The sequence below is a fragment of the Agelaius tricolor genome, unplaced genomic scaffold, assembly GCF_023055355.1.
Source record: "Agelaius tricolor isolate 1412-34295 unplaced genomic scaffold, bAgeTri1.0.p SCAF_19, whole genome shotgun sequence".
NCBI classification, from domain to species: Eukaryota; Metazoa; Chordata; class Aves; order Passeriformes; family Icteridae; genus Agelaius; species Agelaius tricolor.
In genome coordinates, this window is record NW_027269279.1 from 15,003,228 (window position 1) to 15,031,181 (window position 27,954).

The 27,954-nt window shown below is 55.7% G+C and overlaps 2 protein-coding genes across 3 annotated transcripts; one reads left to right on the forward strand and one right to left on the reverse strand.

The window, feature by feature from the left end:
- The first annotated feature begins 3,443 nt into the window (after positions 1-3,443).
- Positions 3,444-6,777, forward strand: ANTKMT (adenine nucleotide translocase lysine methyltransferase). 2 transcript variants are annotated; one of them, XM_071444520.1, is made up of 6 exons: positions 3,444-3,673; positions 3,933-4,085; positions 4,367-4,471; positions 5,079-5,219; positions 5,714-5,764; positions 6,288-6,777. In XM_071444520.1, the coding sequence occupies exons 1-6, from the start codon at positions 3,476-3,478 to the stop codon at positions 6,474-6,476; spliced, it is 837 nt and encodes a 278-aa protein (XP_071300621.1). In that variant the 5' UTR covers positions 3,444-3,475; the 3' UTR covers positions 6,477-6,777. The 2 variants fall into 2 exon arrangements, with proteins under 2 accessions (XP_071300621.1, XP_071300622.1); XM_071444521.1 differs by lacking the exon at positions 3,933-4,085 and having other exon boundaries at positions 3,445-3,673.
- Positions 6,712-27,543, reverse strand: CCDC78 (coiled-coil domain containing 78). Its single transcript, XM_071444514.1, has 15 exons — positions 27,265-27,543; positions 27,025-27,111; positions 26,622-26,822; positions 21,329-21,472; positions 21,199-21,249; positions 20,486-20,574; positions 19,758-19,827; positions 19,271-19,396; positions 18,390-18,601; positions 17,692-17,863; positions 15,678-15,721; positions 11,290-11,356; positions 9,501-9,601; positions 7,537-7,663; positions 6,712-7,438 (listed from the first exon to the last, which is right to left on the reverse strand). The coding sequence occupies exons 1-15, from the start codon at positions 27,541-27,543 to the stop codon at positions 7,433-7,435; spliced, it is 1,776 nt and encodes a 591-aa protein (XP_071300615.1). The 3' UTR covers positions 6,712-7,432.
- Between the last annotated feature and the right edge of the window lie 411 nt (positions 27,544-27,954).

Here is a 27,954-nt window from a genome sequence, read left to right on the forward strand (position 1 = left end):
CCTAATTCAAGTTGTCCAAATTGTTATTACTCTAATTGTATTACTCTTTTTATAACCATTTTATTACTATTAAACTTTTAAAATTTTAAAAACAAGTGATTGGCGTTTTTCATCCCCTGCTAAACCCAGGGGCCCGGCGAGAAGGGCTCAGCCCTGCCCGGGAATTTCCTCCTGAAATACTGAAATTCATTCTGCAGCACCGCTCGGGCGGCTCCAGGAGCGGCTCATCCCCACGGACCATCCTCCCCCCGCTCCTCCTCCTCCTCCTCCTCCTCCTCCTCCTCCTCCTCCGAGCCCCCCGGCTTCCCCCGGCTCCGATTTCCCGGGATTTTCTGCTTTAACCAGCTCCACCTGCCAGCAAGAAAGAGCAGAAAGCGGAAAATCGGGGTGATCCCCGTGAGCCCCGGTTTGGCCACGCCGAGCCCTTGGGGAGGAGCAGCCCTGGGATGTGTTTTGGGGGCGGCTTCAGCTCCCGGCTGGAGCCCCACTGCTGCTCTGGGGATGTGATTAATGGGGTCTGGCTGGTGTTGGTGCCCTGGGCCGTGTGTTCGGGGTAGAACACGTGTGTAGCTGTGTGTGCATCCTCGTCCCGCTCGGTTCCCACAAATCAGGGGGAGGTGGGAGCAGGAACCCTCCTGCCTGGGGCAGCTCCCCAAAGAGGGGCTCTGCAGCACTGAGGAGGGGGGATCCCAGGCCCCAGTTCTGCTTCCCTACACCCCAAAGCCATTTCCAGGATGGGGCTGGGGTCTCTTCAACCCTGGGAACAGCCCCACAGACACCGAGGCACATGATGGGGTTGGGGGTCCTGTGGCAAGGACATGGGGGCCACCAGGCCCCCCAGGCTCTCAGGGGACACCCGATGTGGGGCTGGAGGGGGACCCCCAGCAAACCCCACTGTCACAGACATCTTTTATGAAAAAGCCTTTCCTTAGGATTTTTTCTCCTGAGAAGCTGAGAGGCCTCAGGAACAAAATGTAACCAATGGTTATCTGCTGCTGTAGAATGCAACAGGTGCATCTGGGATTGGTCTCGTGTGGTTGTTTTTAATTAATGGCCAATCACAGTCAGCTGGCTCAGACTCTCTGTCCGAGCCACAAGCTTTTGTTATCATTCCTTCTTTTTCTATTCTTAGCCAGCCTTCTGATGAAATCCTTTCTTCTATTCTTTTAGTATAGTTTTAATATAATATATATCATAAAATAATCAATCAGCCTTCTGAAACATGGAGTCAGATCCTCATCTCTTCCCTCTTCCTAAGACCCCTGTGAACACGGTCACACCCCCCAAATACTGACCCACAGGCTGAGGAGAGAGCGGGAGAGGTGACAGCCGGGGCATCCCCGGTGACATGTGGCTGTCCTGGCAGGGGGCTGTGCCCTTTGTGCCCTTCTGGACGGTGTTGTTCCCGTGTTTGGGCTGCTTGGGGGGGGGGGGTCACTAATTGGGGCTGGGCAGGGACTGTGGGGCCTGGCTCCCCCCCCCTCCCAACGCCTGGAATTTTCCCACAGTTGCTGCTGCCTCCAGCCGGAAAGGCCCAGGGTGAGACAGCACAGCCCTACAGCCCCCAGGGGTGTGCATGGCCCCCAGCAACCCCCAACAGCCCCACACGGGTGTGCACAGCCCCTACAGCCGCAAACAGCCCCTACAGTCCCACATGGGTGTGCACAGCCCCCCTACAGCCCCCAACGACCCCAAACAGCCCCAACAGCCCCACACAGGTGTGCACAGCCCCTACAGCCCCAAACAGCCCCAAACAGCTCCAACAGCCCCACATGGGTGTGCAGAGCCCCCAACAGCCCCCCCCAACAGCCCCACATGGGTGTGCACAGCCCCTACAGCTCCACACGGGTGTGCATAGCCCCCTACAGCCCCAAACAGCCCCTACAGCCCCACACAGGTGTGCACAGCCCCTACAGCCCCACACGGGTGTGCGCAGCTGGTCACAACTGCACCCCACCATGCACAACCCCACACAGGACTGTGCACAAAAGCAGCAACCCCATGCAAATCCATGCACAGCTGAGCAGGAGTGCCAACACCCATGCAGGGGCATGCACACCTGCACACAGCTGGGCACAGCTGCACATGGCAATGCACACCTGCACACAGCTGGGCACCATGCACACAGCCCTGCTCACCCATGCACAGCTGCAACAGCCCTGCAGGACCGTGCTCAGCAGCACAAACCTGTGCACAAGCACACACACAACCACTCACAGCCCTGCACAACACCACCCACAGCTTCACACAGCTGTGTTCGTCTGTGCACAGGCACATGCAGCCATCATGTGCCTTCACAGGAGTGTGCACAGCCCTGCACAAACACACAGAGCTGTGTGTCACAGCACAGACACACACAGCCATGCACAACTGTAGCTGGCTGTGCACACCTGAACCACGATTCACCACTGCACACAGCCACGCTCAGCCACACACAGCTGCACACACAGAGCTGCAGTCACAGCCCCACACAACTGCACACCTGTGCAAACACCCACACAAACTGTGCACAACACACACACAGCTGCAGTCATTCACAGCTCACACAACTGCACATCCACACAAACTGTGCACAACACACATGGCTGCTCCCAGCACACACACGTGCCCATCGTGCACGGCACACAGCAGCACAGCCCTGCACACGACAGCTGTGCACAGCTGGCACACACACATAGACACACACAGACACACACACAGGCACACACACACAGACAGACAGACAGACACACACACACACACACAGACACACACAGACACACACATACAAACACACACACACACAGACACACACATACAAACACACACACAGACACACACACACAGAGCAGTGCACAGCCATTCACCACTCACAGCTCCACACAAATGTGTGCACAACAACCGTGCAGAACTGCCCTGGAGCAAAACCAGCTCTGCACAAACACAAACACACACACACACACACAGACTCAGATACAGAGACGTACACAGAGACACACACAGCTGCCATCACACACAGACAGAGCTGATATCACACACACACACACTCACACACAGCTGTTATCACACACGCAGCTGTTATCACACACACGCACAGAACTGTTACACACACTCACACACACAGCTGTTATCACACACACACTCACACACACACATTCACACACAGCTCTTATCACACACACACACACAGAGCTGTTCTCTCTCTCACACAAACTCTCACACACACACACACACACACAGAGCTGTTATCTCTCACACACACACACACACACACACACACACACACACACACGCACACCCCTGTGCACACTCGCACACTCCACGCCCGGCTGTGCCCCTCCTGCAGCCCCGGGGGCGAGGGCAGCGCGGATTCCCCGGGCCCGTGTCCCTCCTGTGTCCCCGGTGTCCCTCCCGTGCCCATGTCCCCGGTGCCCCCGGTGTCCCCGCTGTCCCGGCGGAAGGCGCCCGGCCGCGCTCCCCTCCCCTTCCGGCGGCCATGGATCCGGCCATGGATCCAGCCATGGATCCGGGCTGGGAGCCGGGCGAGCCGGGCGAGCCGAGCTGGGCCCGTCCCGGGGCGGCGCTGGGCGGCCGGGGGCTGCTGGCTCTGGCGGCGGCCAGCGGGGCGGCCGTGTGGGCAACGTGGGCCGTGCTGCTGATGCCCGGCTTCCGCCGCGTCCCGCTGCGCCTGCAGGTACCGGCACCCCGATCCCCTGTGCCTGCAGGTACCGGCACCCCGAACCCCCTGCCCCGCTGTGCCTGCAGGTACCGGCACCCTGATCCCCCTGCCCCGCTGTGCCTGCAGGTACCGGCACCCTGATCCCCCTGCCCCGCTGTGCCTGCAGGTACCGGCACCCTGATCCCCCTGCCCCGCTGTGCCTGCAGGTACCGGCACCCCGAACCCCTGACCGCTGTGCCTGCAGGTACCAGCACCCCAATCCCTGTGCCTGCAGGTACCAGCACCCCTGACCCTCTGTGCCTGCTGGTACCGGCACCCCCATCCCTGTGCCTGCAGGTACCAGCACCCCCATCCCTGTGCCTGCTGGTACCAGCACCCTGATCCCCTGTGCCTGCTGGTACCAGCACCCCAATCCCTGTGCCTGCAGGTACCAGCACCCTGATCCCCTGTGCCTGCAGGTACCAGCACCCCCATCCCTGTGCCTGCTGGTACCAGCACCCTGATCCCCTGTGCCTGCTGGTACCAGCACCCTGATCCCCTGTGCCTGCAGGTACCAGCACCCTGATCCCCTGTGCCTGCAGGTACCAGCACCCTGATCCCCTGTGCCTGCTGGTACCAGCACCCCCATCCCTGTGCCTGCTGGTACCAGCACCCCTGCCCCGATCCCGGCCCCGCTGCCCGGCCCCCTGAGCCGCTGTGCCCCCACAGGTGCCGTACCAGCCCTCCAGCCCCCGGCAGGTGGCCAACACCCTGGCGCTGCTGCGGGGCCGCGCCGGCAAGACCGTGGACCTGGGATCCGGAGATGGACGGCTCGTAAGGGTCCTGGGGGAAATTGGGGTGTCCGGGGTGGGCGAAGGGCAGGGAGGGTGGACGGGACACCCCCACCCTGCTGCTGCCTGGCTTCTGGCTGGGTTTCTGGGTGGCCATCCTGGCTACAGTCCAGGACCGTCCCCAGCGGTCCCAGAGGGTCCTCAGTGGTCTTAGACAGCTGTAGGTGGTTCTAGGTTGCCCTGGGTGTCCCTAGGCTGTCCTAGGTGTCCCTAGGATGTCCCAGATGGTCCTAGACTGTCCTAGGTGGTCCTAGACTGTCCTAAATAGTCCTAGACTGTCCTAGGTGGTCCCAGGTGACCCAGCATGGTCCTAGGTTGCTCTAGACAGCCCCGGGTGTTCTAGGCAGCCCTAGGTGGTCGAGGGTGGCTCTAAATGGCCATGGGTGGTCTTTGGCAGCCCCAAAAGATGCATGCAGGGAGCAGGGTGGCAGTGAGGGCTCTGGGTGGTGCTGAGCTCCAAGGTCACCCTGCCTGTGAGCCAGCAGGATGGGGTGGGTGGAGCTGGGCAGCAGCCCCTGCCCTCCCAAATGCTGCCCCACACTCAGCACTGAGCTGCTTTGGCTTTCAGCCCTCCCTCTCTCCCTGTCCAGGTGCTCGAGGCTTACAAGCAGGGGCTGAGGCCAGCCCTGGGCTTTGAGCTCAACCCCTGGCTGCTGTGCCTGGCCAACTACCGTGCCTGGAGGGCCGGGTACCACGGGAAGATCTCCTTCCTGAAGAAGGATCTGTGGAAGGTAACAGCATCCCGAGGGTCTGCATGTGCTCAGGGCAGGGCCAGAGCTCTGTTTCCCTCTCCAGGATGGATTTGCTGATGGCTGCTTGCTCCTTCCCCATCCCACACCGCTCCTGGGAGGTAGAAATCCATCCTCCTTTCCAGAGAATGCCAGCTGGGGCAGCCCGTGGCCAGTTCTGCTGCTTGGAGCAGCTCTGAGGAGAGGTCTGGGTGCTGCTGACAGGTTCACCGGCAGGGATGAGCTTCTCAGGCTGCCATGAGGTATTTGCAGCCTGACCAGAGAGAATCCATCAGGGAATGTGGGTCTGGGATGGTGCTGGAGGCAGGTGTTTCCCAAGACGTGCTGCTTTCACACCCACACTTCCCCATCCCACATCTTTTGTGGCATCTTTGCTCCCTTCAAGTTTCCAAAGATCACCCACAAGCTTTGGACACTCAAGCAGTTGTTCCTGCCCTGCCTGCTGCTCGTTATTCCCCTTTTCCTTCTGGTTTAAGGTGAATCTCTCTGACTGCCACAACGTGATCGTGTTCCTGGCCCCCAGCGTGGTGAGTCAGCCCCTCACACCCTGAGTTCTTCTGGGCCTGCTCCAGGGGGCTTGTCTTGGGAAGGAGAGGGGATCTGTGGTGGAATAAGGCCAGGTGGGCATCCCTGTGGCTGGGTGGTTTGGTGCTGCACAGCATTTGGATTTATGGAATCACAGAATCATGGAGGTTGGAAAATCCCTCTGGGATGGAGTCCTGCCATTGCTCCAGCACTGAGTCATGTCCCCACATGCCACATCCATGTTAAAACCCTGCAGGAATGGTGACCCCACCACTGCTCTGGGCAGCTGTGCCAGTGCCTGACCACCCTTTCAAGAAGAAATTTTCCCAATATCCAACCTGAACCTCCCCTGGTGCCACTTGAGGCTGTTCCTCTTGTCCTGTTGCTCCAAGTCCCAGCCTTACCCAGCCCTCCACTTTGAAGGGTTGATGTCCCAGAAGCTGCCCCACGGTCCCTGGTGGCACTGCCACTGTGTGACTGTGTCCTAATGCTGCCTCCTGTCCCTGGCTGTGTCTCTCTCCCCAGAAGCCTCCCTTGGCCACCAAGCTCCTGGCAGAGCTGCCCGACGACGCCCGCGTGGTGGCCGGCCGCTACCCCTTCCCCTCCTGGAGCCCCAGCAGCACCCTGGGCCAGGGGCTGGACCAGGTCTGGGCCTATGACATCAAGGAGGTGCGGAGACAAGAGCAGGGCAGGGCCCAGCAAAGCCAGATCTGACCCCAGCCTCGTTAAGCCTGGTTTAACAGCAGCTGCCTTAAGCCTGGCATTAAGGGTCAGAGCCACTCCAGCCCTTGGCTCAGCTCAGGACAGAGGTGCTTGGCCAGCATTTCTCCTGGGGACTTGCAGGGTGGCAGATCTCCATTTTCCAGAGCGTGAGCAAAGCAAGAGAGGAGAAAATCAGACCTAGAAATCCTGGGGTTAACACAGGATTTAAAGGATGAAACTCCAGTGCCTCTTTTTAGATGATTGCTGCTTTATTTCAATTTAAGTTTTAAAAATAAAGTTTTGGTTGATCATTCCTCTGAGGTTTTTGCTTTGTCTTTGAGCTGCTGGATGTCCTGGAGTTGGAGCAGGTGCTGCTCCTGGCTTTGCTCTGCCGTCCTTTCCAGCTCACCTCAGTGCAGGATCAGTTTGGCCCTGCTCATCAATATAATATTACATTTTCCACTCAAACACACAGGAAAGTGGAGTTTTCCCACCACAGAGTCACAGAATCATGGAATGGGCTTGGTTGGAAGGGATCTTGAAGCTCCTCTTGTTCCACCCCCTGCCATGGCAGGGACACCTCCCACTGTCCCAGGCTGCTCCAAGCTCCATCCAGCCTGGCCTTGGGCACTGCCAGGGATCCAGGGGCAGGCAGCCACAGCTGCTGTGGGCAGCCTTTCACCACCCTCCCAGTAAAAAAGCAGCTCATCCCTTCGTCCAAGCCCAGAACAAATCCTGGTCTGAGCCAGCCTTGGCTCTGTCTCCCAGGTGAGGAGAGCAAGGCAGGAGCAGCCCTTGGTCCAGGTCCAGGTCTCATCCAGGAAAAATATTCCAGCAGGAGCAGGAACCTGTCCCTGCAGCCCAGCAGTGCAGAGCTGCCTGGGATCCCTGCCCTGTGTCCCAGGGGTGCTCAGTGAAGGGCAGAATTCCTGCAGGGCACAGCCCAGATGCCGTTGTCTGCTCTCATTTCAGTCCTGTGAATTTGGAGCAGAAACACCCGTGTGGTTTCTCTCGCTGTTCCCACCTCCCAGCCGGAGAAGGATCCGTGCCTGGCACTCCATGAAGCACAGACCTCCCTTGCAGTGGGGTGTTCCCAAGGCTGGGGCTGCTCTGGCTCGTGGCTGGCACTGCTGGCACGGGGCACTGGGGGCACCTCGCTGCCCTCAGCCTTCCTCAGCCGCACGATCTCCTGCTTGTACCTGCAGTGGAGGTGCCACTGTCACCATGAGCAGCGTGGAACTGCCACTGTCACCATGAGCAGCGTGGAGGTGCCACTGTCACCATGAGCAGTGAGCAGTGTGGAACTGCCACTGTCACCATGAGCAGTGTGGAGGTGCCACTGTCACCATGAGCAGTGTGGAAGTGCCACTGTCACCATGAGCAGTGTGGAGGTGCCACTGTCACCATGAGCAGTGTGGAACTGCCATTGTCACCATGAGCAGTGTGGAACTGCCACTGTCACCATGAGCAGCGTGGAGCTGCCACTGTCACCATTAGCAGTGAGCAGTGTGGAACTGCCACTGTCACCACGAGCAGTGTGGAACTGCCACTGTCACCACACATATGGAAACCCAGGGCACCCCAGGGAATATTTCTCTGTCTGCTCTGGGGTGCTCTGACCCCCAGGGGAGCACTGACTTTGACCCTCATTCATGGAGAAAGTTTCCCAGACTTCAAGATAAACTAGAACCAACAAAAGTGTGAAATAAATTGTAGAGAGTAGTGCAGGTGTATCACTTAGGTGGGAAATTGAGGTTTTGGGATTTTTAGTCTGTTGTAGATGGAAGCAAGATGGAGGGCACAGGGTGTCATCCTGGGTTTCTTCTTCATGCTGCTTCTTCCTTCTTCTTCATGGGTTTAGATGGCATTTTGTAATTGGGCAGAAAAGTCTGCATTGGGGGCTCTTAGGGATCAGTTATTGGGTTAAAAGGGAAAATGATCCAGGTGTCAGTTCTTAATTGGATAGTTTAGTCTTCAAAGACCTTGTACCAAGAGAGTGTTGGCCACTTTGTGCCTTCTAATGAAAAGCTGCCCAACTCACAGTAGTGAGACTGTTTTACTGATAAGAAATAACAAACACCTGAGTCTGCACACGAATTCCTGTCTCAAGTGCCTTCAATCCAGACCCAGATAAACCCACAACTGGGACCCCCACACACTCACAGTCCCTGGGCAGGGAGCCATGCCAGGAGCAGAGCCTGGCACACAGATCCCACAGCCTTTCCCAAAGAAAAGGCATTCATGGGCTGTGCCAGGTAAGGGCAGAGCCTGAGCCAGCCCTTGGCAGGAGCAGGGGGATTGTGCCCTGGCACACCTGCCCTGCTTGTCCTCTCCCTTCCTGCTGCTCTCCCTGCTCCAGAGCAGGATGAGCCAGGGAAGGGGAACACAGATCAGGGGCAGCTGGGAGGACTGAGGTTAGAACCTGTGAATCAAAGAACTCTGAAGGTTTTAGGCTTTAGATGAGGCTTTAGATTTTAGGTTCCTGTGAAGGTTGTGGGGAAACCTTAGGGCCCCTTCCAGGGCCTAAAGGGGCTCCAGGAGAGCTGGAGAGGGACTGGGGACAAGGGATGGAGGGACAGGACCCAGGGAATGGCTCCCACTGCCAGAGGGCAGGGCTGGATGGGATATTGGGAATTAGGAATTGTTCCCTGTGAGGGTGGGCAGGCCCTGGCCCAGGGTGCCCAGAGCAGCTGGGGCTGCCCCTGGATCCCTGGCAGTGCCCAAGGCCAGGCTGGGCAGGGCTGGGAGCAGCCTGGGACAGTGGGAGGTGTCCCTGCCATGGCAGGGGTGGCACTGGATGAATGTTTGTGTCACTTCCAACCCTTTCATGATTGTGATTCCTCCCAAGGATGGGTGAGCACACAGGGCAGGACACCCGTGGTGTGTGGGGAGTGTCTGTCCTGCTGCCCTGTGGCACAAGAGGTGGTGGCAGCTCCCTGCCCAGCTGGAGGAGCAGTGGGACATGGGCAGTGCTGTGGCAGGGCCAGTAGCACGGGGCCAGCACTGGCACCAAGGCTGCAGAGGGGTCAGTGTCACCTGGCAAGGTGCTGGTCAATGTAGCCCTGCAGCTCCAACACCTGCTCCTCTGCCACCACAGCCCGAGTCAGCAGCTGGCTCCTCTGCTGCTCCAGCTCCTCCTGCAGACACAGAGCATGGAGAAAATGTGGAAAAAAAGAGATCTGTGCCATGGCAGTGATGTTGCCCAGCCCCTCTCTGCTGTGTGAGTCCGACCTTCCAACCACTTTCCCACCACTCCAACCTCTCTGCCATGACACCTCCTTTCTTTTGGCCACAGAGGCAGGCCCCGTGCAGGTGTGGAGCTTTACACCCCCAGGGAATGAGCTTTACACACCCAGAGAATGAGCTTTACACCCCTAAGGGAATGAGCTTTACACCCCCAGGGAATGAGCTTTACACACCCAAGGGAATGAGCTTTACACCCCCAGGGAATGAGCTTTACACACCCAAGGGAATGAGCTTTACACACCCAGGGAATGAGCTTTACACCCCTAAGGGAATGAGCTTTACACCCCCAAGGAATGAGCTTTACACCCCTAAGGGAATGAGCTTTACACCCCCAAGGAATGAGCTTTACACACCCAGGGAATGAGCTTTACACACCCAGGGAATGAGCTTTACACCCCTAAGGGAATGAGCTCTGCACCCCCAAGGGAATGAGCTTTACACACCCAGGGAATGAGCTCTACACCCCCAGGTGTAAAGTGGTGGAGCACTCCCTCAGGTTGCTGTGGACAGGGGAAGGCAGGACATGGAAGGGAATATCCCTGCAGCCAGCAGGAACCAGACTGGGAAACTGATTTAGATTCAGCCTAGACTTGAACCAGGTCAAATAGAATCAAAGAATCATGGAATTCTGTAGGAATTCATGAGGATCCAGGTGTTAACCTGGCACTGCCAAGCCCACCACTGACCCATGTCCCCAAGTGCCACATCCATGTGTCCTATAAATCCCTTCAGGGGTGGTGACCCCACCACTGCCCTGAGCAGCTGTGCCAGGGCCTGACCACCCTTTCAATGAAGAAATTTTCCCAATATCCATCCTAAACCTCCCCTGGCCCAGCCTGAGGCTGTTCCCTCTCCTCCTGTCCCTGTTCCCTGGGAGCAGAGCCTGACCCTTACCCGGCTGTCCCCTCCTGTCAGGAGCTGTGCAGAGCCACAAGGTCCCCCCTGAGCCTCCTTTTCTCCAGGCTGAGCCCCTTTCCAGCTCCCTCAGCCCCTCCTGGTGCTCCAGACCCTTCCCAGCTCTGTTCCCTTCCCTGGACACCCTCCAGCCCCTCCATGTCCTTCCTGTCATGAGTGGCCCAGAACTGATCCCAGGACTGGAGATGTCCCAGCAGTGCCAGCATAGGGCAGCAATCAGCCCCAGTTTATTCCAGAGATGCCAAAAGTTTGTTCTGAAAAGTGGGCAGGAGTGACGAGGAGCTGCTCTCCTTGCTTTAGGAGCAGGGACAGTAAAGCCTGGAGACAGCACCAGCTGGGAGCTGCCAGCACTGCTTGGAGGGCTGAGGCCAAAGCCACAGCAGGGCTGCATGGAGAGTGATCCCCAGGGAATGGGCACGGCCCTGGGGCTGCCAGGAGGGACAGTGCTGCAGGGGTGCCCAGGGTGGCATTGTTGGGGTGTCTGTGCAGGGCCAGGGGCTGGGCTGGGTGATCCCTGGGGGTCCCTGCCCACTCAGGATATTCTGTGACTCCATGGAAGTTTCCCCCTCCAGGCTGGAGCAGCCCCAGGGCAGGGGCTGAGGCAGCACATCCCTGCCTGTGGTGAGAGATCAGCTTTGGCTCCAGTGGCTGTTCCAGCCCTTACCTGGGTGTTGAGTGTGAATTCCCGGAGCTTCCTCTTGACCTCTGCCCAGCCCTCCTCATCCAGCTGCCTGTGACAGAGGAGCTCACATGGATCATGGCCAGACACCAAATCCAGCCCTGCACAGCTCACACAGCTCCACACAGATCACACAGCTCCACACAGATCACACAGAACTCACACAGCTGCACACAGATCACACAGCTCCACACAGATCACAGAGCTCACACAGATCACACACAGATCACACAGAACTCACACAGCTCACACAGAGCTCACACAGATCACACAGCTCCACACAGAGCTCACACAGATCCACACAGATCACACAGCGCTCACACAGATCACACAGCTCACAAAGAGCTCACACAGCTCACACATACAGATATATAAATCTTTATGTGTCTACATGAATACAGACATACATACACACACACATATTCCTAAACACACATCCACATCTACAGCCATACATCCAAACTGACCATTTTAGGTATATGAACATGTGTCAGTTATTTGCATGTTATTACTTATTAATAAAGGTACTAGTTACATATTTAGAAAATCTGTCAAGTGGAAATATTGTTCTGATACAGATGTGGCTGATGTTATAGAGTCATTTTCTGTAGATGCCATTTTAATATTTGGGAGTATTTTTGCATTCTTTTTTTTTTGTGAAAAAGATATGCTCAGATCTATTTTGGCACATCAGAATATTTTCTAACCACCATTCTGATGTCACAGAGATTTAATTAGGAAAGCCCAGAAAAATAAGAGGAAAACTGAAGTTCTTTCAGAGAAAACTCTCAGGAGACAATGGGTAACTGTGATTCTTTCAATTTTAGGGCCAATCATCATATTTTAACCCTCAAAAATCTTAATAGTAATTTCTTCTTGTGAATGTAAAATGACTTGCTAGGCTTTGTTGCAGGTAACAGTGCTAAGTTATGAATGCTGATGGCCTTTTTGTACAGCCTTAAATTACATTGAAAAAGATACAGTTTCTTTAATTAAAAAGCTGCACTGAACTAATTCCTCTAGGTGAAAAAATGAAAGTTTTAAGCAATCTCTTTCTGCTCTGGGAGAGAAAAGCAGACAATACCATAACAGATCAGGAACGTGAGCTACAGAGTTCAGCCAGGAGCTGCACAAGCCGGTGCCCATCCCACCACCATCCTCAGAACCAGAACCTTTCCTCTCCCGGTGCCCAAACCTCCTCAGGGCGTGGGGGCACTCACAGCCCTGCAGCAGCCCAGGGCTGTTCCCGGGCACCCCAGGGCAGGCAGAGCCCTGGCTCTGATGGGAGCCGTCGGTGCCAAGGGCTGGCAGTGCCCTGGCGGGAGCAGGGAGCCCTCCTGGGCACCAAGAGAGCTGAGCTGTGCCGTGGGAAAGCCCTTCCCAGCCGCGCCAGCCTCGGGGGAGAATCCAGGTGTCACAGACATCTTTGATGGAAAATCCTTTCCTTAGGACTTCTCCTCCTGAGAAGCTGAGAGGCCTCAGGAACAAAATGTAACCAATGGTTATCTGCTGCTGTGGAATGCAACAGGTGCATCTGTGATTGGGCTCATATGGTTGTTTCTAATTAATGGCCAATCACAGTCAGCTGGCTCAGACTCTCTGTCCGAGCCACAAGCCTTTGTTATCATTCCTTCTTTTTCTATTCTTAGCCAGCCTTCTGATGAAATCCTTTCTTCTATTCTTTTAGAATAGTTTTAATATAATATATATCATCAAATAATAAATCAGCCTTCTGAAACATGGAGTCAGATCCTCATCTCTTCCCTCATCCTCAGACCCCTGTGAACACCAGCACACCAGGTCATGCCTGATGCTGGGGAATCTGGGCTGGGGAAGGCAGGAATGCTTTGTGCTCCCTTTGTGCTCCCCCAGCTCCCTCCACCTCCGGGAGATCCCGGCTGGGCTCCTGTGGGAGCCCGGGGAGAAGGGAACGATCAACAGGGCACTGGGGCAGCTCCTAAATCCCCGCAGCATGGGGGAGGCAGAGCTGGGCTTCAGGTGTGAGAGGAACAGCAGATTTGTCTTTCCAAACAAGCTGGTAGATAAAACCAGCACTGGGAGATAAGAGAAACAATGGGAAGGATTCCATTGATTGATGAATGGGAAAAGGTATTTGCTTTTACAAATAAATTTTAGGTCTGCTGGTAAATTAAATTGGATATTGAAAGATGAAAGAAACAACGAGGAAGAAAAACCCTTAAATTCCATGAGAATTAAAAATTAAAAGGGAGGGTTATACATTAGTGGGAAATCTCTGGTATCAGACTTTGGGAAGTCTGAACCTCTCAAGTACCTCAGAAATGGGGAAAGAGAGAAGGGAAATGTGGGAAATTGGGATAAAAAGGAGGCTGCATCCTCCAAAAATTAGAGAGACCCCAGGGGAATGCCCCATGGCCTCTCCCTTTATTCGAATAAAGCCAGAAAAGGACTCCTCTGTCTCCTTTTTGGACATAAACCTCTGGTGTTTGTGGATTAATTTTCCCAACAGGTGCCTCCGAGCCCAGCCCGTTCTCTGCAAAGGCGAGAGGCACCGGGAACTGGGGCTGGGAGAACACCGGGAATTGGAGCTGCAGGAACACTGGGAACTGGGGCTGCGGGAACACTGGGAATTGGGGATGTGGGAACACTGGGAATTGGAGCTGGGAGAACACCGGGAATTGGAGCTGCAGGAACACCGGGAACGAGGGCTGCGGGAACACCGGGAACTGGGGATATGGGAACACTGGGAATTGGAGCTGGGAGAACACCGGGAATTGGAGCTGCAGGAACGCTGGGAACTGGGGCTGCGGGAACACCAGGAATTGGGGATGTGGGAACACCGGGAACTGGGGCTGGGAGAACACCGGGAATTGGAGCTGCAGGAACACTGGGAACTGGGGCTGCGGGAACACCGGGAATTGGGGATGTGGGAACACCGGGAACTGGGGCTGGGAGAACACCGGGAATTGGGGCTGCGGGAACACGGGGAATTGGGGCTGTGGGAACACAGGGAACTGGGGATGTGGGAACACCGGGAATTGGGGCTGTGGGAACACCGGGAACTGGGGCTGGGAGAACACCGGGAATTGGAGCTGCAGGAGCACCAGGGCTCTCGGGAATTGGGGCTGGGAGAACACCGGGAACTGGGGCTGGGAGAACACCGGGAACTGGGGCTGGGAGAACACCGGGAATTGGAGCTGCAGGAACACTGGGAACTGGGGCTGCGGGAACACCGGGAATTGGGGCTGGGAGAACACCGGGAATTGGGGCTGGGAGAACACCGGGAACTGCGGCTGCGGGAACACCAGGAACTGGGGATGTGGGAACACCCGGGCTCCCAGGAACACAGGGAATTGGGGTTGGGAGAACACCGGGAATTGGGGCTGCAGGAACACCAGGAATTGGGGCTGTGGGAACACCGGGGCTCCCGGGAATTGGGGCTGTGGGGACACCAGGAATTGGGGCTGTGGGAACACCGGGGCTCCCAGGATTGGGGCTGTGGGGACTCCAGGGCTCCCGTCTCCAGCTGGAGGAGCCGGGTAACAGCACACGGGTTAACCCAGCAGAACTTGGAGCGTGTGGGGTCTCATGGCAGTTAAAATAACCCCAAATGATGAAATGCGTCACTGAGATTCAGGTTCTGGACCTTGCATGCCCTGCTCCTGCGGTGTCTGCCCAAATCGCTGCATTTACTCACGGACCTCTGCTATTTTCAGTGTGGAACACATGGCAGAGGCTGGTTGAGGCTCAAGACACCTCTCCAGAGCCCAGGGGCTCTGGCACTCACCCACACCTCAGTGCTGGCATCCAGCTAATGGAATATCTGACATGTTTTCTAGGTGACCACATCTTTTAGAGGGCTGAAAAACCCCAGCTCAGGTTTCTCCTGTGCTTTGTTCCACCCCTCCACAGCTACAGCTGGTTGAGTTTTAGCAGGATAGTGGAGCAGGGGAAGAGACCATCAAAATGTAGCAAATTCAGGGTTTGTTGTGAAGCCAGGGAGATGTCAGCATGCTGGCACCAAAGGATTCCAGCCAAACTCCTGCACTGGGAAGGAGGAAAAACAGGACTATCTCAAATTGGTGGTGTCTCACAGGCCTTTCTCAGGTTGTGATCCACCAAAGCACTTGGGCAAGTGCTTAACTTTGGCTTTTAAAGAGGTCAGTGGGGCAAAAGACATGATTAAATAAAATATGTGCTTAAGAGCTTTCTTGGATCGAGGCCCAGTGACCAAAGCCTCTTCCTGCAGGAAGAGGGGACAGCTGCCTCTTCTTCCCAGAGCAGGCCCCTTTCCCTGCCTATTGCTGCCTCCAGCCAGGCAATCAGGATCCCACAATCCACACATCCATGGGAGTTTGGAATGGCAGATATCCCAAGGAACAAACAGCACTTACTGCTCCGGAGGCACTGGGAGGGCAGAGGCTCCTTTCAGGCTTTTCTGGAGGCAAAGGAAGAACAGAATTCCTGTGAACATGAACCCATTGCGATCCCAGATCCTGCCACTTTCAGAGAAATCCTGCCATGGAATGGGTTAGGCTGGAAGGGGCTTTCAGGATGATCCCATCCCATGGCAGGGACACCTCCCACTGTCCCAGGCTGCTCCCAGCCCTGCCCAGCCTGGCCTTGGGCACTGCCAGGGATCCAGGGGCAGCCCCAGCTGCTCTGGGCACCCTGTGCCAGGGCCTGCCCACCCTCACAGGGAACAATTCCTTCCTTACATCCAACCTAAATCTCTCCTCTGTTGGTTAAATCCATTCCCTTTGTCCTGTCACTGTCTGCACATATAAAATGACATTATTCCACTTTTCTGTGCCCTTGGAAGTGGCACAAGGTATCCCAGCACTCCCACAGCCACCAGTGCCACAGCAGGGAAACCATGGGTTGTACAATCTGAAGGTTTCAGGTCTCCCATCCTCTGAATTTCTAAATAAATACATCCTGTGCAAATCAAGGCCCACATTTGCCCAGTGGGAGGACGCTTCCCCATCTCTGGCAGTGTCCAAGGCCAGGTTGGATTGGGCTTGGAGCTATCTGGGATGGTGGAAGGTGTCCCTGCCATGGCAGGGGTGGTGTCACTGTCATATTTTCTGAAAAATCCTCTTCACCCAGGATTTTCTCCTGGAAAGCTGAGAAGCCTCAGCTTCTCCTGTGTTTACTACTACATCTAAAATGTAGTCTAAAGATTGTTTATCCAACATGTGAATTGTTTTAACTTAATGACCAATCATGGCCAGCTATGTCAAAGCTCTGAAGAGCCACGAGTTTTTATTATCATTCTTGCTAAACCTTCTGTCTGTATCCTTCTCTATTCTTTAGTATAGTTTCAGTATTAATATAATATAATATAATATAAATTAGTTTATATTATATATACTAATATATACTATATATATTATATATAGTATATATTAGTATATACTACGCTAATATATATTTCAGTATTAGTATAATAGAATGTAATATATATTAATATATAATAATATATACATATATATTAGTATATATAATACAGTATATATTAGTATATAATTATATATATAATATATAATATATATTAGTATTCTTTAATATAATGTAATAACATAAAATAATTAATCAACCTTCAAAAAACATAGAATCTAATTCTCATCTCTCACCTCATCCTAAAAACCCCTGCAAATACCACAAACAGTAACCCCGAGTGTGGCATTGATCCCCCCTTTGTGGTGTCACAACACAGGGGTGGAAGAAGATGAGCTTTAAGGCCCCTTCCAACCCAACCCATTGCATGATTCCATGATTCTGTCCCATGGAGATGACTGTTGTGTGCCCTGCCTGTGGCCCAGGCACAGCAAACCCTCAGGGAGAGCATGGATGTGGCACGTGGGGGCATGGCTGAGTGGTGGTCTTGGCAGTGCTGGGGGAACTGTCACAGGCATCTTTTATGGAAAATCCTTTCTTTAGGATTTTTCCTCCTGAGAAGCTGAGAGGCCTCAGGAACAAAATGTAACCATTGATTATCTGCTGCTGTGGAATGCAACAGGTGGATCTTTGATTGGACCATGTTGGTTGTTTCTAATTAATGGCTAATCACAGTCAGCTGGCTCAGACAGAGAGTCCAAGACACAAACCTTTGTTATCATTCTTTCTTATTCTATTCTTAGCTAGCTTTCTGAGGAAATATTTTCTTCTATGCTTTTAGTATAGTTTTAAGATAATATATATCATAAAATAATCAATCAAGCCTTCTGAAACATGGAGTCAGATCCTCATCTCTTCCCTCAACCTGAGACCCCTGTGAACACTGTCACAGGGAATAGTTGGCCTTGGTGACCTGAGAGGCCTTTTCCAACCTAGCCAATCCTACAAATGCCTTGAGGAAGGGGCTCATGAAGGGGCTCATGGCACTGTCCCCAGCTCCCTCCCTACCTGCTGCAGCTCCTGCAGCTGCACCTCCAGCTTTGCCTTCTGCTCCCGCAGGCGGTTCAGCTCCCGGGCGCTGTTTGTCAGCAGCTCGGGGTCTGTGATGCACAAGTGGAGCTCGGCAGGGCCACAGTCCATGGCACTGCTGCCCAGGGTCCGGATCTGCTCCCGCTGCAGCCTGAAACCAGCACGGGGTCACTCCCTGCCCGCCCTGCTGCCGACACCGCCAGGGCTCTGCTGCTCCTGGGGGTGCCACTCGCTGGGACCTGGCCACCTGCAAAGGGAAACTGGGAGAGTTTCTGAAGGGAGCTTGTCCTAGAGCTATTTGTGGCTTTTCTACCACGAGTATTTCTGCTGCTTCCCACAGCCCAAGCTGCCGAGAGAGCTGAGAGCGCTGCAGGGACGGGCTGGGAGGTGGAGCTATTTGTGGTACCTCTGCCTTTCCACACCATCCACCGTGGGATCAATCTCTCACCCTGCATTACAAGTGGGAGGAACATATGTGCAAAGCAGCTCCATGGGGTCCAGAGCACCCTGACGTGCAGCTGGAGGCAGCTTGATGCTGGATTGCCAGGAGCAGGGGGATAAATGCACATTCCAGACCCTCTGCTCCACCTGGGAGCCCTGCCTGCCTCCTCCCAGGGCAGAGGTGGCTGCCGTGGGGCTTTTCCAGCTGGCCCTGAGGAGGAGGTGCTGAGGTTTACCCATAGGCAATGAGCAGGTTCTCGTGCTTCTTGGCCAGCTCCTTCAGGCGTTTCCTGTAGCCCCGGGCTGCCCGGGCCAGCTGCTCCTCCCGGCGCCTGTAGGAGGCCTGGATGTCCCTGAGCATGCTGTCCACAAAGTTCTGCATGGCAGCGTGGCCAGCTGGGGCTTTGCTGTGTCCTGGTACACTGCTGGGTTTGCTGTCCATGTAGTTCTGTAAGTGCACAGAGAGGGAAATCCAGGGGGAATGGCTTCCCACTGGGTTAGAGGGGATATGGGGAAGGGATTGTTCCCTGGGAGGGTGGGCAGGCCCTGGCACAGGGTGCCCAGAGCAGCTGGGGCTGCCCCTGGATCCCTGGCAGTGCCCAAGACCAGGCTGGATGGGGTTTGGATTCACATGCTCCAGTGGAAGGTGTCCCTGTCCATGGCAGGGGGTGGCACTGGATGGGCTTTAAAATCCCTTCCAACCCATTCCATGGTTCTGTGGCAGCTCCTCCATCCAGATTTCCTGGATTGTCAGTGAGCTTCTGTTGGGACTTTTCTTGGTCAGATTACATGGATTTAAAAACCCTTTCTTTATGTATTTAATTTATTGGCTGCAGCCTACAAGAGGAGGGTGCCAGTGTGGAGACACCTGAGGGAACAGCTGGAGCTGGGCCAGGGCAGGGTCAGGCTGGATATCAGGAAAGGTTCTTCCCCCAGAGTGTGCTTGGCACTGCCCAGAAAATGGGCACAGCCCCGAGGCCGCCAGAGCTCAGGGAGTGCTTGGACAGCGCTGCCAGGGATGCCCAGGGTGGGATTGCTGGGGGCTGGATCCACGATCCTTGTGGCTCCCTCCCCACTGGGGATACCCCATGGCTCTGTGACCCCCGGGGGTACCCACGGCCAGGTCCCCGAGGCACTGGGCCAGCCGGCACCGATACTCCTCGTTCAGCTCCTTCAGCTGCAGCTGCAGCCGCGCGTTCTCCGCCTCCACCTCCCGCAGCCGCGCCTGGGACGAGAGCAGCACCTGGCACAGCACACAGAAACCCTGCTGGCCTCCTCCTCCTCCTTCCTAAGAGCTGGGGTCTTCATTCCCAGATATTTGGCTTCACTAGAGCTGGGAAGGTCCTGGGTTTTCAGAGGAACCCACTGGAAATATTTATAATCCCTATTCCCCTGGCACTTTCTGTCATTTGCCACCCCCCACCCCGGTGGTTCCACCAACTCTTTCTGAAAACCAGCGAGCAAAATTCCTCCCACCAGCTTTGCAAGCAGCGCTTCCACCACGTGCAGGAGGAAACTGCACGGGAGAACCTCGGTGTGCCAAACTCCCTGCAGAGGGAGAGGAGCTGGAGCACCGGGATGGAGGCTCCCCAGCCCCTGCTCACCGCTGAGTGCTCCGCCCGCACGGCCCCGGCCGCTCCCTTCGCCTCCTGCAGCTCCTGCCCCAGCGCCAGCCTGCACACACAGTGGGAAACGGGGCCTATTGCAAGTGCCCGAACTCCTTCTCCATCCCATCCCAAGGCCAGGCTGGATGGGGCTTGGAACAAGCCTGGATAGTGGAAGATGTCCCTGTCCATGCCAAGATAGGCTTTAGGGTCCCTTCCAACCCAGCCCTTTCGGGGTTCTGTGATTCTCCATAGGTCTAACACAGGCAGCTTTGGGAAGAAAATCATTTTGGAATGACAGAAATCTCCCAGCAGCAGCTGCCAGCCTCCCAAAGTGTGTAAACAGTGTCACAAAACCTCTCCCCACTGAGGATGAAGACGTCCACAGTTCAGAGGGTCGAGTCCGGCAGCATTCCTGCTGGAACAGCCCTTCCTGGGACACTAACCCCGTTCCAAGGTGATGGAAAACCCCCTCTGTGGGTAAGGGCTGGGCTGGATTAATCTCTGGGATGTCACACGTTTGCTGTGTGTCACAGAGATTGGATTTTCAAGGTGTCCCTGGAGACCACCAACTTTCACCTGACAGCTCTGAAGAGCCTTGAAAACATCAGGTTTTCCTTCCTGGCCTCACTCCTTCCCTGTACCCCCCAAGGGCAGGCTGCCTCCCCTCCTGCTCCATGGCTCAGATCCAGTCCCACAAACACCTGGCCAAGCAGAGGGACACTCACACTCGCTCCTCCAGCTTCTGCTGCTGCTCCTCGTGCCTTTTCTTCAGTTTTTCCAGCTCTGCTTTTATGTGATCCTGGTTTCCAAGCAACTGAGGGACAAACGAAGAGGAAGATGAGGCATGAGGCTGAGTGAAGAGAGGACAAAGTGAGGAGAGCCTGGAGCTGAGCCCTGGTCCAGCTGAGCAGTGCCAGGCTGGGGAGGGACTGGTGTGGCTGGGAGGGGCAGGAGTGGTGTCTGCTGCCAGCCAGGGCACGTGCAGGGGCACATGTGTCCCTCTCACGTTGAGAGTCAGATTCCAGCAGGAGCTGGTGGTGGAGCCCAAGCTGGTTCTGCAAGGGCTGCAGATGGGGAGGAGGCAGGGACCGTCTCTGTGCTCTCAGTTTTGGGTGCTTCATCACCCCCAGATTTCTCAAGTGTGAGAAAGAAGAGAAAAAATTCTCCTCTGCATTTGTTGGCTTCTAAGCTCCTGTCTTTGTTCCCCTGCCAGGGCACGGACCCAGGGAATCACCTCTGCCCTCCTCAGCTCTGCCTGCACATCTGCAGCTATTCCTGTCTCGTTTTGTAACTGCAGGGTTTAAAAAAAGGATTTAAAATGAATCAAGGCATCAGCTGATCCACAAAACTCCAGTTAGCAGCAGGAGGTGCCAGCCACAGTTGGAATCAATCCCCCTCTGCTTCCCAGGGATCCTGCAGCAGACCCCTGCACACTCACATTTCTTTCCAGCTCCTGCTGCTCGTGGTCAGAGGCAGCTGCATCCTCGGGCTGCTTTGGGGAGAGAGAAGAAGGGGCCTGGTGGATCCCTGTTCTCCAAGGGCTGGTGGAAGGGCAGAGAGTTCCTCACCTTCCCCCTGAGAGCAGAGCAGGGCTGTCCCGCTGCTCTCGCTCTTCCAGGCCCCGGTGAGGATGGATGGGCCAAGCCAGGGGGGAGGCTGCTCTCCTTGGCCAGGCTGAGCAGCTCCTGGGTCAGCTCCTCATTCCTCATCACCTGCAAGGTCAAACAAAAAGGAAAGAACTTCTGAAATCCCCCTCTGGTCAGCACATCCCTGCTGCTCCAGGCAGGCACCCCCTCCCCTCCCCAAATCAAGTTTTAATTTTGGTTCTGTCTCCTATGTCCAGAGATAACAGTGATTTTCTGCTTCCCATGGAAATGCACTGCCCCATAGCAGGGTAATTCCCATGGAATGTTCTCCCTCTGCACATCCCACACTCAAATCCACACTCAAACCTTGTGCCAGCTCTGCCACCACCTCTGCAGCCTCCAGCTCCCTCCTCACCCCCACCCTGCACCCTCTGTTCAGCTTCCCAACACTTCAGGAACATCCTTTCCCACGGAGCAGCTTTGAGCAATGCTGGGCCCCACAGCACAAGGAGAAGGGTCAAGTCTTCTCCATCCCTCCATCCATGGATCCATGGATCCATCCATCCATCCATCCATCCCTCATCCATCATCCATCCATCCATCATCCATCCATCCATCCATCCATCCATCCCTCATCCATCCATCCATCCATCATCCATCCATCCCTCATCCATCCATCCATGGATCCATCCATCCCTCCATCCATCCATCCATCCATCCATCCATCCATCCATCCATCCCTCCATCCATCCATCCATCCATCCATCCCTCTCCATCCCTCATCCATCCATCCATGGATCCATCCATCCCTCCATCCATCCATCCATCCCTCATCCCTCCCTCATCCATCCATCCATCCCTCATCCATCCATCATCCATCCATCATCCATCCCTCATCCATCCCTCATCCATCCATCCCTCATCCATCCATCATCCATCCATCCCTCATCCATCCATCCATCCACCCATCCTTCCATCCATCCATCCATCCATGGATCCATCCATGGATCCATCCATCCATCCATCCATATATCCATCCATCATCCATCCATCCCTCATCCATCCATCCATCCATCCATCCATCCATCCATCCATCCTCCATCCCTCATCCATCCATCCATCCATCCATCCATCCATCCATCCATCCTTCATCCATCCATCCATCCCTCATCCATCCATCCATCCATCCATCCATCCATCCTTCATCCATCCATCCATCCCTCATCCATCCATCCATCCATCCATCCATCCATCCATCCATCCATCCATCCATCCTTCATCCATCCATCCCTCATCCATCCATCCATCCATCATCCATCCATCCATCCATCCATCCATCCATCCATTCCTCATCCATCCATCCATCCATCCCTGCAGATGACACATTCCCAGGTGGATGGGATGCCTCCCCAGCCCACAGCCCGGTGTGGGCAGTGATTCAGAGCAATGCTGCTGTGAAGTGACACATTTCCAGAAGATAAAGAGGATGTGAATGAGGAAAGCTCCATTCCAGGTGATCTGGAGGGAACACTGGGGGAATTCATGTCTCCCGGGAGGGTTTCTGTGTAGATAACAAAGCTCTGATGGGGTTTATGACTGGGGACAAGCTTGAGTAATTGTTACCATGGCAGTGAATCGGAGGATGGGAGGCAGAGGTCATCTGAGTCATCCGTGGAGAGAATAGCTTATCAAAAGATAGCGCGGGGTGGGCTGGGGAGAGCGGGGAGAAAGGAGCTGCCAGAGAGGTGAGATGTACAGCTGTGAGAGCTGACAGCTCTGCACAGACAGCTCCGCTTGTTCCCCGGCTCCCAGCGATCCATCTGCAGCTGGCAGCCCTGACAGTTTGATCGCAGGGGTCACAAGGACCGGTTTAGCCAAAAATAAAAAAAAAAAAATAAAGGGGCAGTCCCCGGTTAGAGTTGGGCTCCGCTGCCTTTCCTGAGCTCCCGAGCCTGGCGTGGCTCCAGGGAAAACCCCGGCGTGGGTTTGGGTCCCCTCGGAGGCTGCCACCGAGCCTGGGGCACAAAAGGAGAAGGAAACGGAGAGCGAGGAAAGGTCAGAGCCTTGAAAAGGAAGAATTTACAGCGAGTCAGAGAACAGGCACCGAGTGCCTGCCCGGCATCTCCCTTGAGGCGCTTCCCGCGGGCTGGGCAGGGCCGATCCTGCGGGATCCCGCACAAAGGAGCCGCCACAACCCGCAGGCTCCGGCTGCTCCCGGCCAAGGGGCCGTGAATGAGCTCCCGAGCCGCTCCTGCGCCAAGCAGCCATGACAACATATTGGCAAGGTCACAAGTAGCACTTGTAATTGGGAATGTGTAAAAGGTTCATTGTCTCCCCCAAAGGAGCGCCGGGGAACGGGAGGGGGCAGAACCGCAGGCTGCTTTTCCCATTTCCTTTGGGAAAGTCCGCACTGGGAAAATAATGAGCAAGAGGCCCATGTCCCGACAAGTCCCAGGCTGCCAAGTCGGAGCCTCGCTGGCTTCAGGCAGGGATTTTTGGGAGTCGGAGCCAAGGAACTGGGGTAAACTCCTTGGCACAGGGAGGACATCCAAGGAATTCACCTCTGGCTTCTGGCCCTGCTTCAGCACTCAGAGCAACCTGCTCTGGGGGAAGGTGTCCCGTGGCAGGGGCTGGAATCAGGTGGGGTTTAAATTCCTTCCACCCCAAAGCATTCCTTGACTCTGTGGATCCTCAGGATGAGATCTGGCACAGAACTGAATCCACGTGCTTTCACCCTCTGAACCATCCCAGGATCCATGTGAAAACTGTGTGTTATTACCTCCAACCTGCTCAACCCATCATTTAGAGATGTCAGCTGCCTGAAAATGCCGGTTTTGACAACCACATTGCACCCCCTTGGGGACGAGAAGCAGCTGAGAGCGCTGATGGCTGAGCTGCTCCTCCCTGAGCCCCGCAGGAGCGGGAGCAGAGCTCTGCCTGTGCTCCAGCGGCATCGCAGGGTGGGATCACCCCCTGCAGGAGCTGAGTTGTGAGAAATTCCCAATTCTCAGCTCCTGGGAGACAAACGATGTCTGCCCAAGGGTGATCATTGTCCTGCTCTGCCACTGCCCGTGCAGGCACGCCGGAGCAGAGCAGCATTCCTGCTGCACATCCTCCAGCACAGCACATGGAAAACCAGGTCACTGAGCTGAGGCAGCGAACGCTGCTGGGGGAGGGAGGGAGGGAAGGGAGCGTGTCAGTCATTCCATCCCATTCAAAAAGCGGGAGAAGCGGAGGGGGAGAGGAGGGGACAGAGGAAGGGCCATTGAAGTAGCCAAAGAAATACACAAATCTGGGTCCAAAAGCCTCCGGTTAATCATTGCAGAGCGAGCAGGCAGCGGGAAGGTCTGTGTCTCTTAAGGAACCGTCGGACACTTGCTTGATTTCGGTGTTTTTATAAACTTTTCCACCTGAAAGCTGCCAGGCCCCTTCCCGCCGCCCGCAATGAGAGCGGCTCCAATCCGTTCACGTGCGGGCTGCGCAAGCCAAGCAGAAAAAAGGGAAACAAAGGGGGCTGGCAGCGCCGGGGGAGCGGCCCCCGCAGCCCCGCCGTGACCTCCGGGCAGCGCCGGCAGCGGGAGGGCCCTGCCCGAGGGGGAACGGGGACGGGCGGGGCAGCGCTGCCCTGTCCCCAGTCCTGTCCTCATTCCTGTCCCCAGTCCTGTCCCTATTCCTGTCCCCAGCCCTGTCCTCATTCCTGTCCCCAGCCATGTCCACAGCTCCGTCCTCATCCCTGTCCCCAGCCTTGTCCCCATCCCTGTCCCCAGTCCTGTCCTCATTCCTGTCCCTAGCCCTGTCCCTATTCCTGTCCCCATCCCTGTCCCTATTCCTGTCCCCATCCCTGTCCACAGCCCTGTACCCGCTCCTGGCCCATCCCTGTCCTCATCCCTGTCCCCATTCCTGTCCACAGCCCTGTTCCCATCCCTGTCCCTATCCCTGTGCCCATGCCTGTCCCTATCCCTATTCCTGTCCCCAGCCCTGTCCCCATTACCAGGGCAGGTCTGCAGGCCCTGGGAGGAGGAGCTGGGTTACATCAAATCCCCAGAGACAATTCCCTGGCCAGGCTGTGCCGTGTCACAGCTCAGAGCCTGGGCATGTCCTGGCTGGGTGTGCTGGGACCCTGAGCCCGCTGGGCTGGGCTGAGCCCCAATGTGGGCAGCAGTGGAGGGGGGGATTCTGCCCCTCTGCCCCACTCAGGTGAGACCCCACCTGCAGAGCTGCCCCAGCCCTGGGCCAACAGCAGCAGGACCTGGAGCTGCTGGAGAGAGTCCAGGGGAGCCCATGGAGATGCCCCAGGGCTGGAGCCCCAGGGCTGGAGCCAGGCTGGGAGAGCTGGGGGTGCTCACCTGCAGAGGAGAAGGCTCCAGGGACACCTCAGAGCCCCTTGCAGGGCCTGAAGGGGCTCCAGGAGAGCTGGAGAGGGACTGGGGACAAGGCATGGAGGGACAGGACACAGGGAATGGCTCCCACTGCCAAGGGCAGGTGTCACAGGCATCTTTTATGAAAAATGCTTTCCTTAGGATTTTTCCTCCTGAGAAGCTGAGAGGCCTCAGGAACAAAATGTAACCAATGGTTATCTGCTGCTGTGGAATGCGACAGGTGCATCTGGGATTGGGCTCATGTGGTTGTTTCTAATTAATGGCCAATCACAGTCAGCTGGCTCAGACTCTCTGTCCGAGCCACAAGTCTTTGTTATCATTCCTTTTCTATTCTTAGCCAGCCTTCTGATGAAATCCTTTCTTCTATTCTTTTAGTATAGTTTAAATATAATATATATGATAAAAATACTAAATCAAGTCTTCTGAAACATGGAGTCAGATCCTTGTCTCTTCTCTTATCCTTGGACCCCTGTGAACACTATCACAGACAGGGCTGGATGGGATATTGGGAATTAGGAATTGTTCCCTGGCAGGGTGGGCAGGCCCTGGCACAGGGTGCCCAGAGCAGCTGGGGCTGCCCCTGGATCCCTGGCAGTGCCCAAGGCCAGGCTGGGCAGGGCTTGGAGCAGCCTGGGACAGTGGGAGGTGTCCCTGCCATGGCAGGGGTGGCACTGGGTGGTTCTTGTGGACTTGGTGACCTTAAGAGATGCCTCAAAAAGAACCTTGGTACAACTGCATGAGAAGCCTCCCTGGACCTGAGCTGTGATGGGGCAGCACAAATGAAAGCCAAGCAAGGCCCCTGCAGCCAGGGAAGGTGAGGTGGAGCTGGATCTGTGGGATAACCCCTGGGATGAGCTCTGGGATGAGCTCTGGGATGAGCTCTGCAGACTCCTCACCTCCTTGTCCAGCTCTCTGCTGAGGGCCAGGTAGTTGCTCTTGAGGATGATGAACTCCTCCCCCAGCTCCTGCCGGCTGCTCTCCAGGCTCTGCAGGCGCTCCCGCAGGGAATCCCGCTCCTCCCGCAGGGAATCCCGCTCCTCCCGGAGCCCGGCCCTGCCCTGCTCCAGCTCCTGCACCCGCCTCTCCAGCGCCTGCATCTGCACAGGGGGACAGCAGGGTCACAGCAGGGTCACAGCAGGGTCACAGCAGCCCCAAAGCCAGGGGGGATTTCACGGGAATTCCTCGGGATCTGGGGGATTCCGCTCCCTCTCAAGCCAGGAGGAGATGCAAGCAGGGCACAGGGGTGTGCTGTGCAGAGCTGGGGGAAGGGGCTGCAGGGGGCTGTTCCCAAAGTGGCACCATCATTTTCAGCTGGAAGTTCTCTGTCTCATAACGCTCCTTCATCCTGTTTGTCTCGATCTGGAGATCCACGAGGTCTTTGGAAATCTGGGAGACACAAAGGCAGTGAAGGCCATGGATGACTCTGAGGCCAGTGTGATGTTTGAGCACAACACAGCCCCCCAGAAGGAGGAATTCCCCCCAGATTTGTGCATCTAGTGGCCATCACAGCTCAGCTCCCTCCAACTCCCAAAGTTTTACCTTCAGTTTTTCCTCTTCACTCAGGACCATCCTGGCTGGGAGGTCTGTCCTGGAGGCAGGCAGTTCCCCCATCTCCTCCTGTGGGTCTCCAGGCTGCTGCACCTCCTGGTTCCTGTCCTCCAGCTGCACCTGGAGGCACAGAGCAGCTCCAGCTGGGCCCTGCTCTCCCCCTGCCCAGCCCACCCCTGCACATCCAGAGCCTGAACAGATCCCAGCCAGGCTTCCAGCAGCCATTTCTCCCCTGTGGGGAGCATTTCCTTGGCAGAGTGCTGGTTCCATGAGCTGGGAAGGGGCTGCAGACCTTCATAGCTGGATTTTTGGGCAGCAAGGTGCTCTGTCAGAATACTCACACTCTCATTCTCTGCAGTAATTCCAAAATCCATGTGCTCAGAGGTCAGGGGCTCTGCACAGGGCTGGGCAGGCAGTGACTGAGGAGCCCAGGAAGGATCTCTAAGGAACTTCTCCCAGGAGGTTCAGCACTGTTGCTACCAACTCTGGTTACCAGAGGCTCCCACCTGGATTTTAAGGTGGCTCCAAACCTTCCAGCCACCCTGGGGACAGAATTCAGGACATCCCTCTGGCTGTCCTGAGGGCTCAAACCCCTGCCAGGGGTCTCAGAGACCCTGGCACAGAGCCCAAGAGCCCTGTGCCTTTGATTTTTAACCCATGGAAAAAATTACCAACCTTATA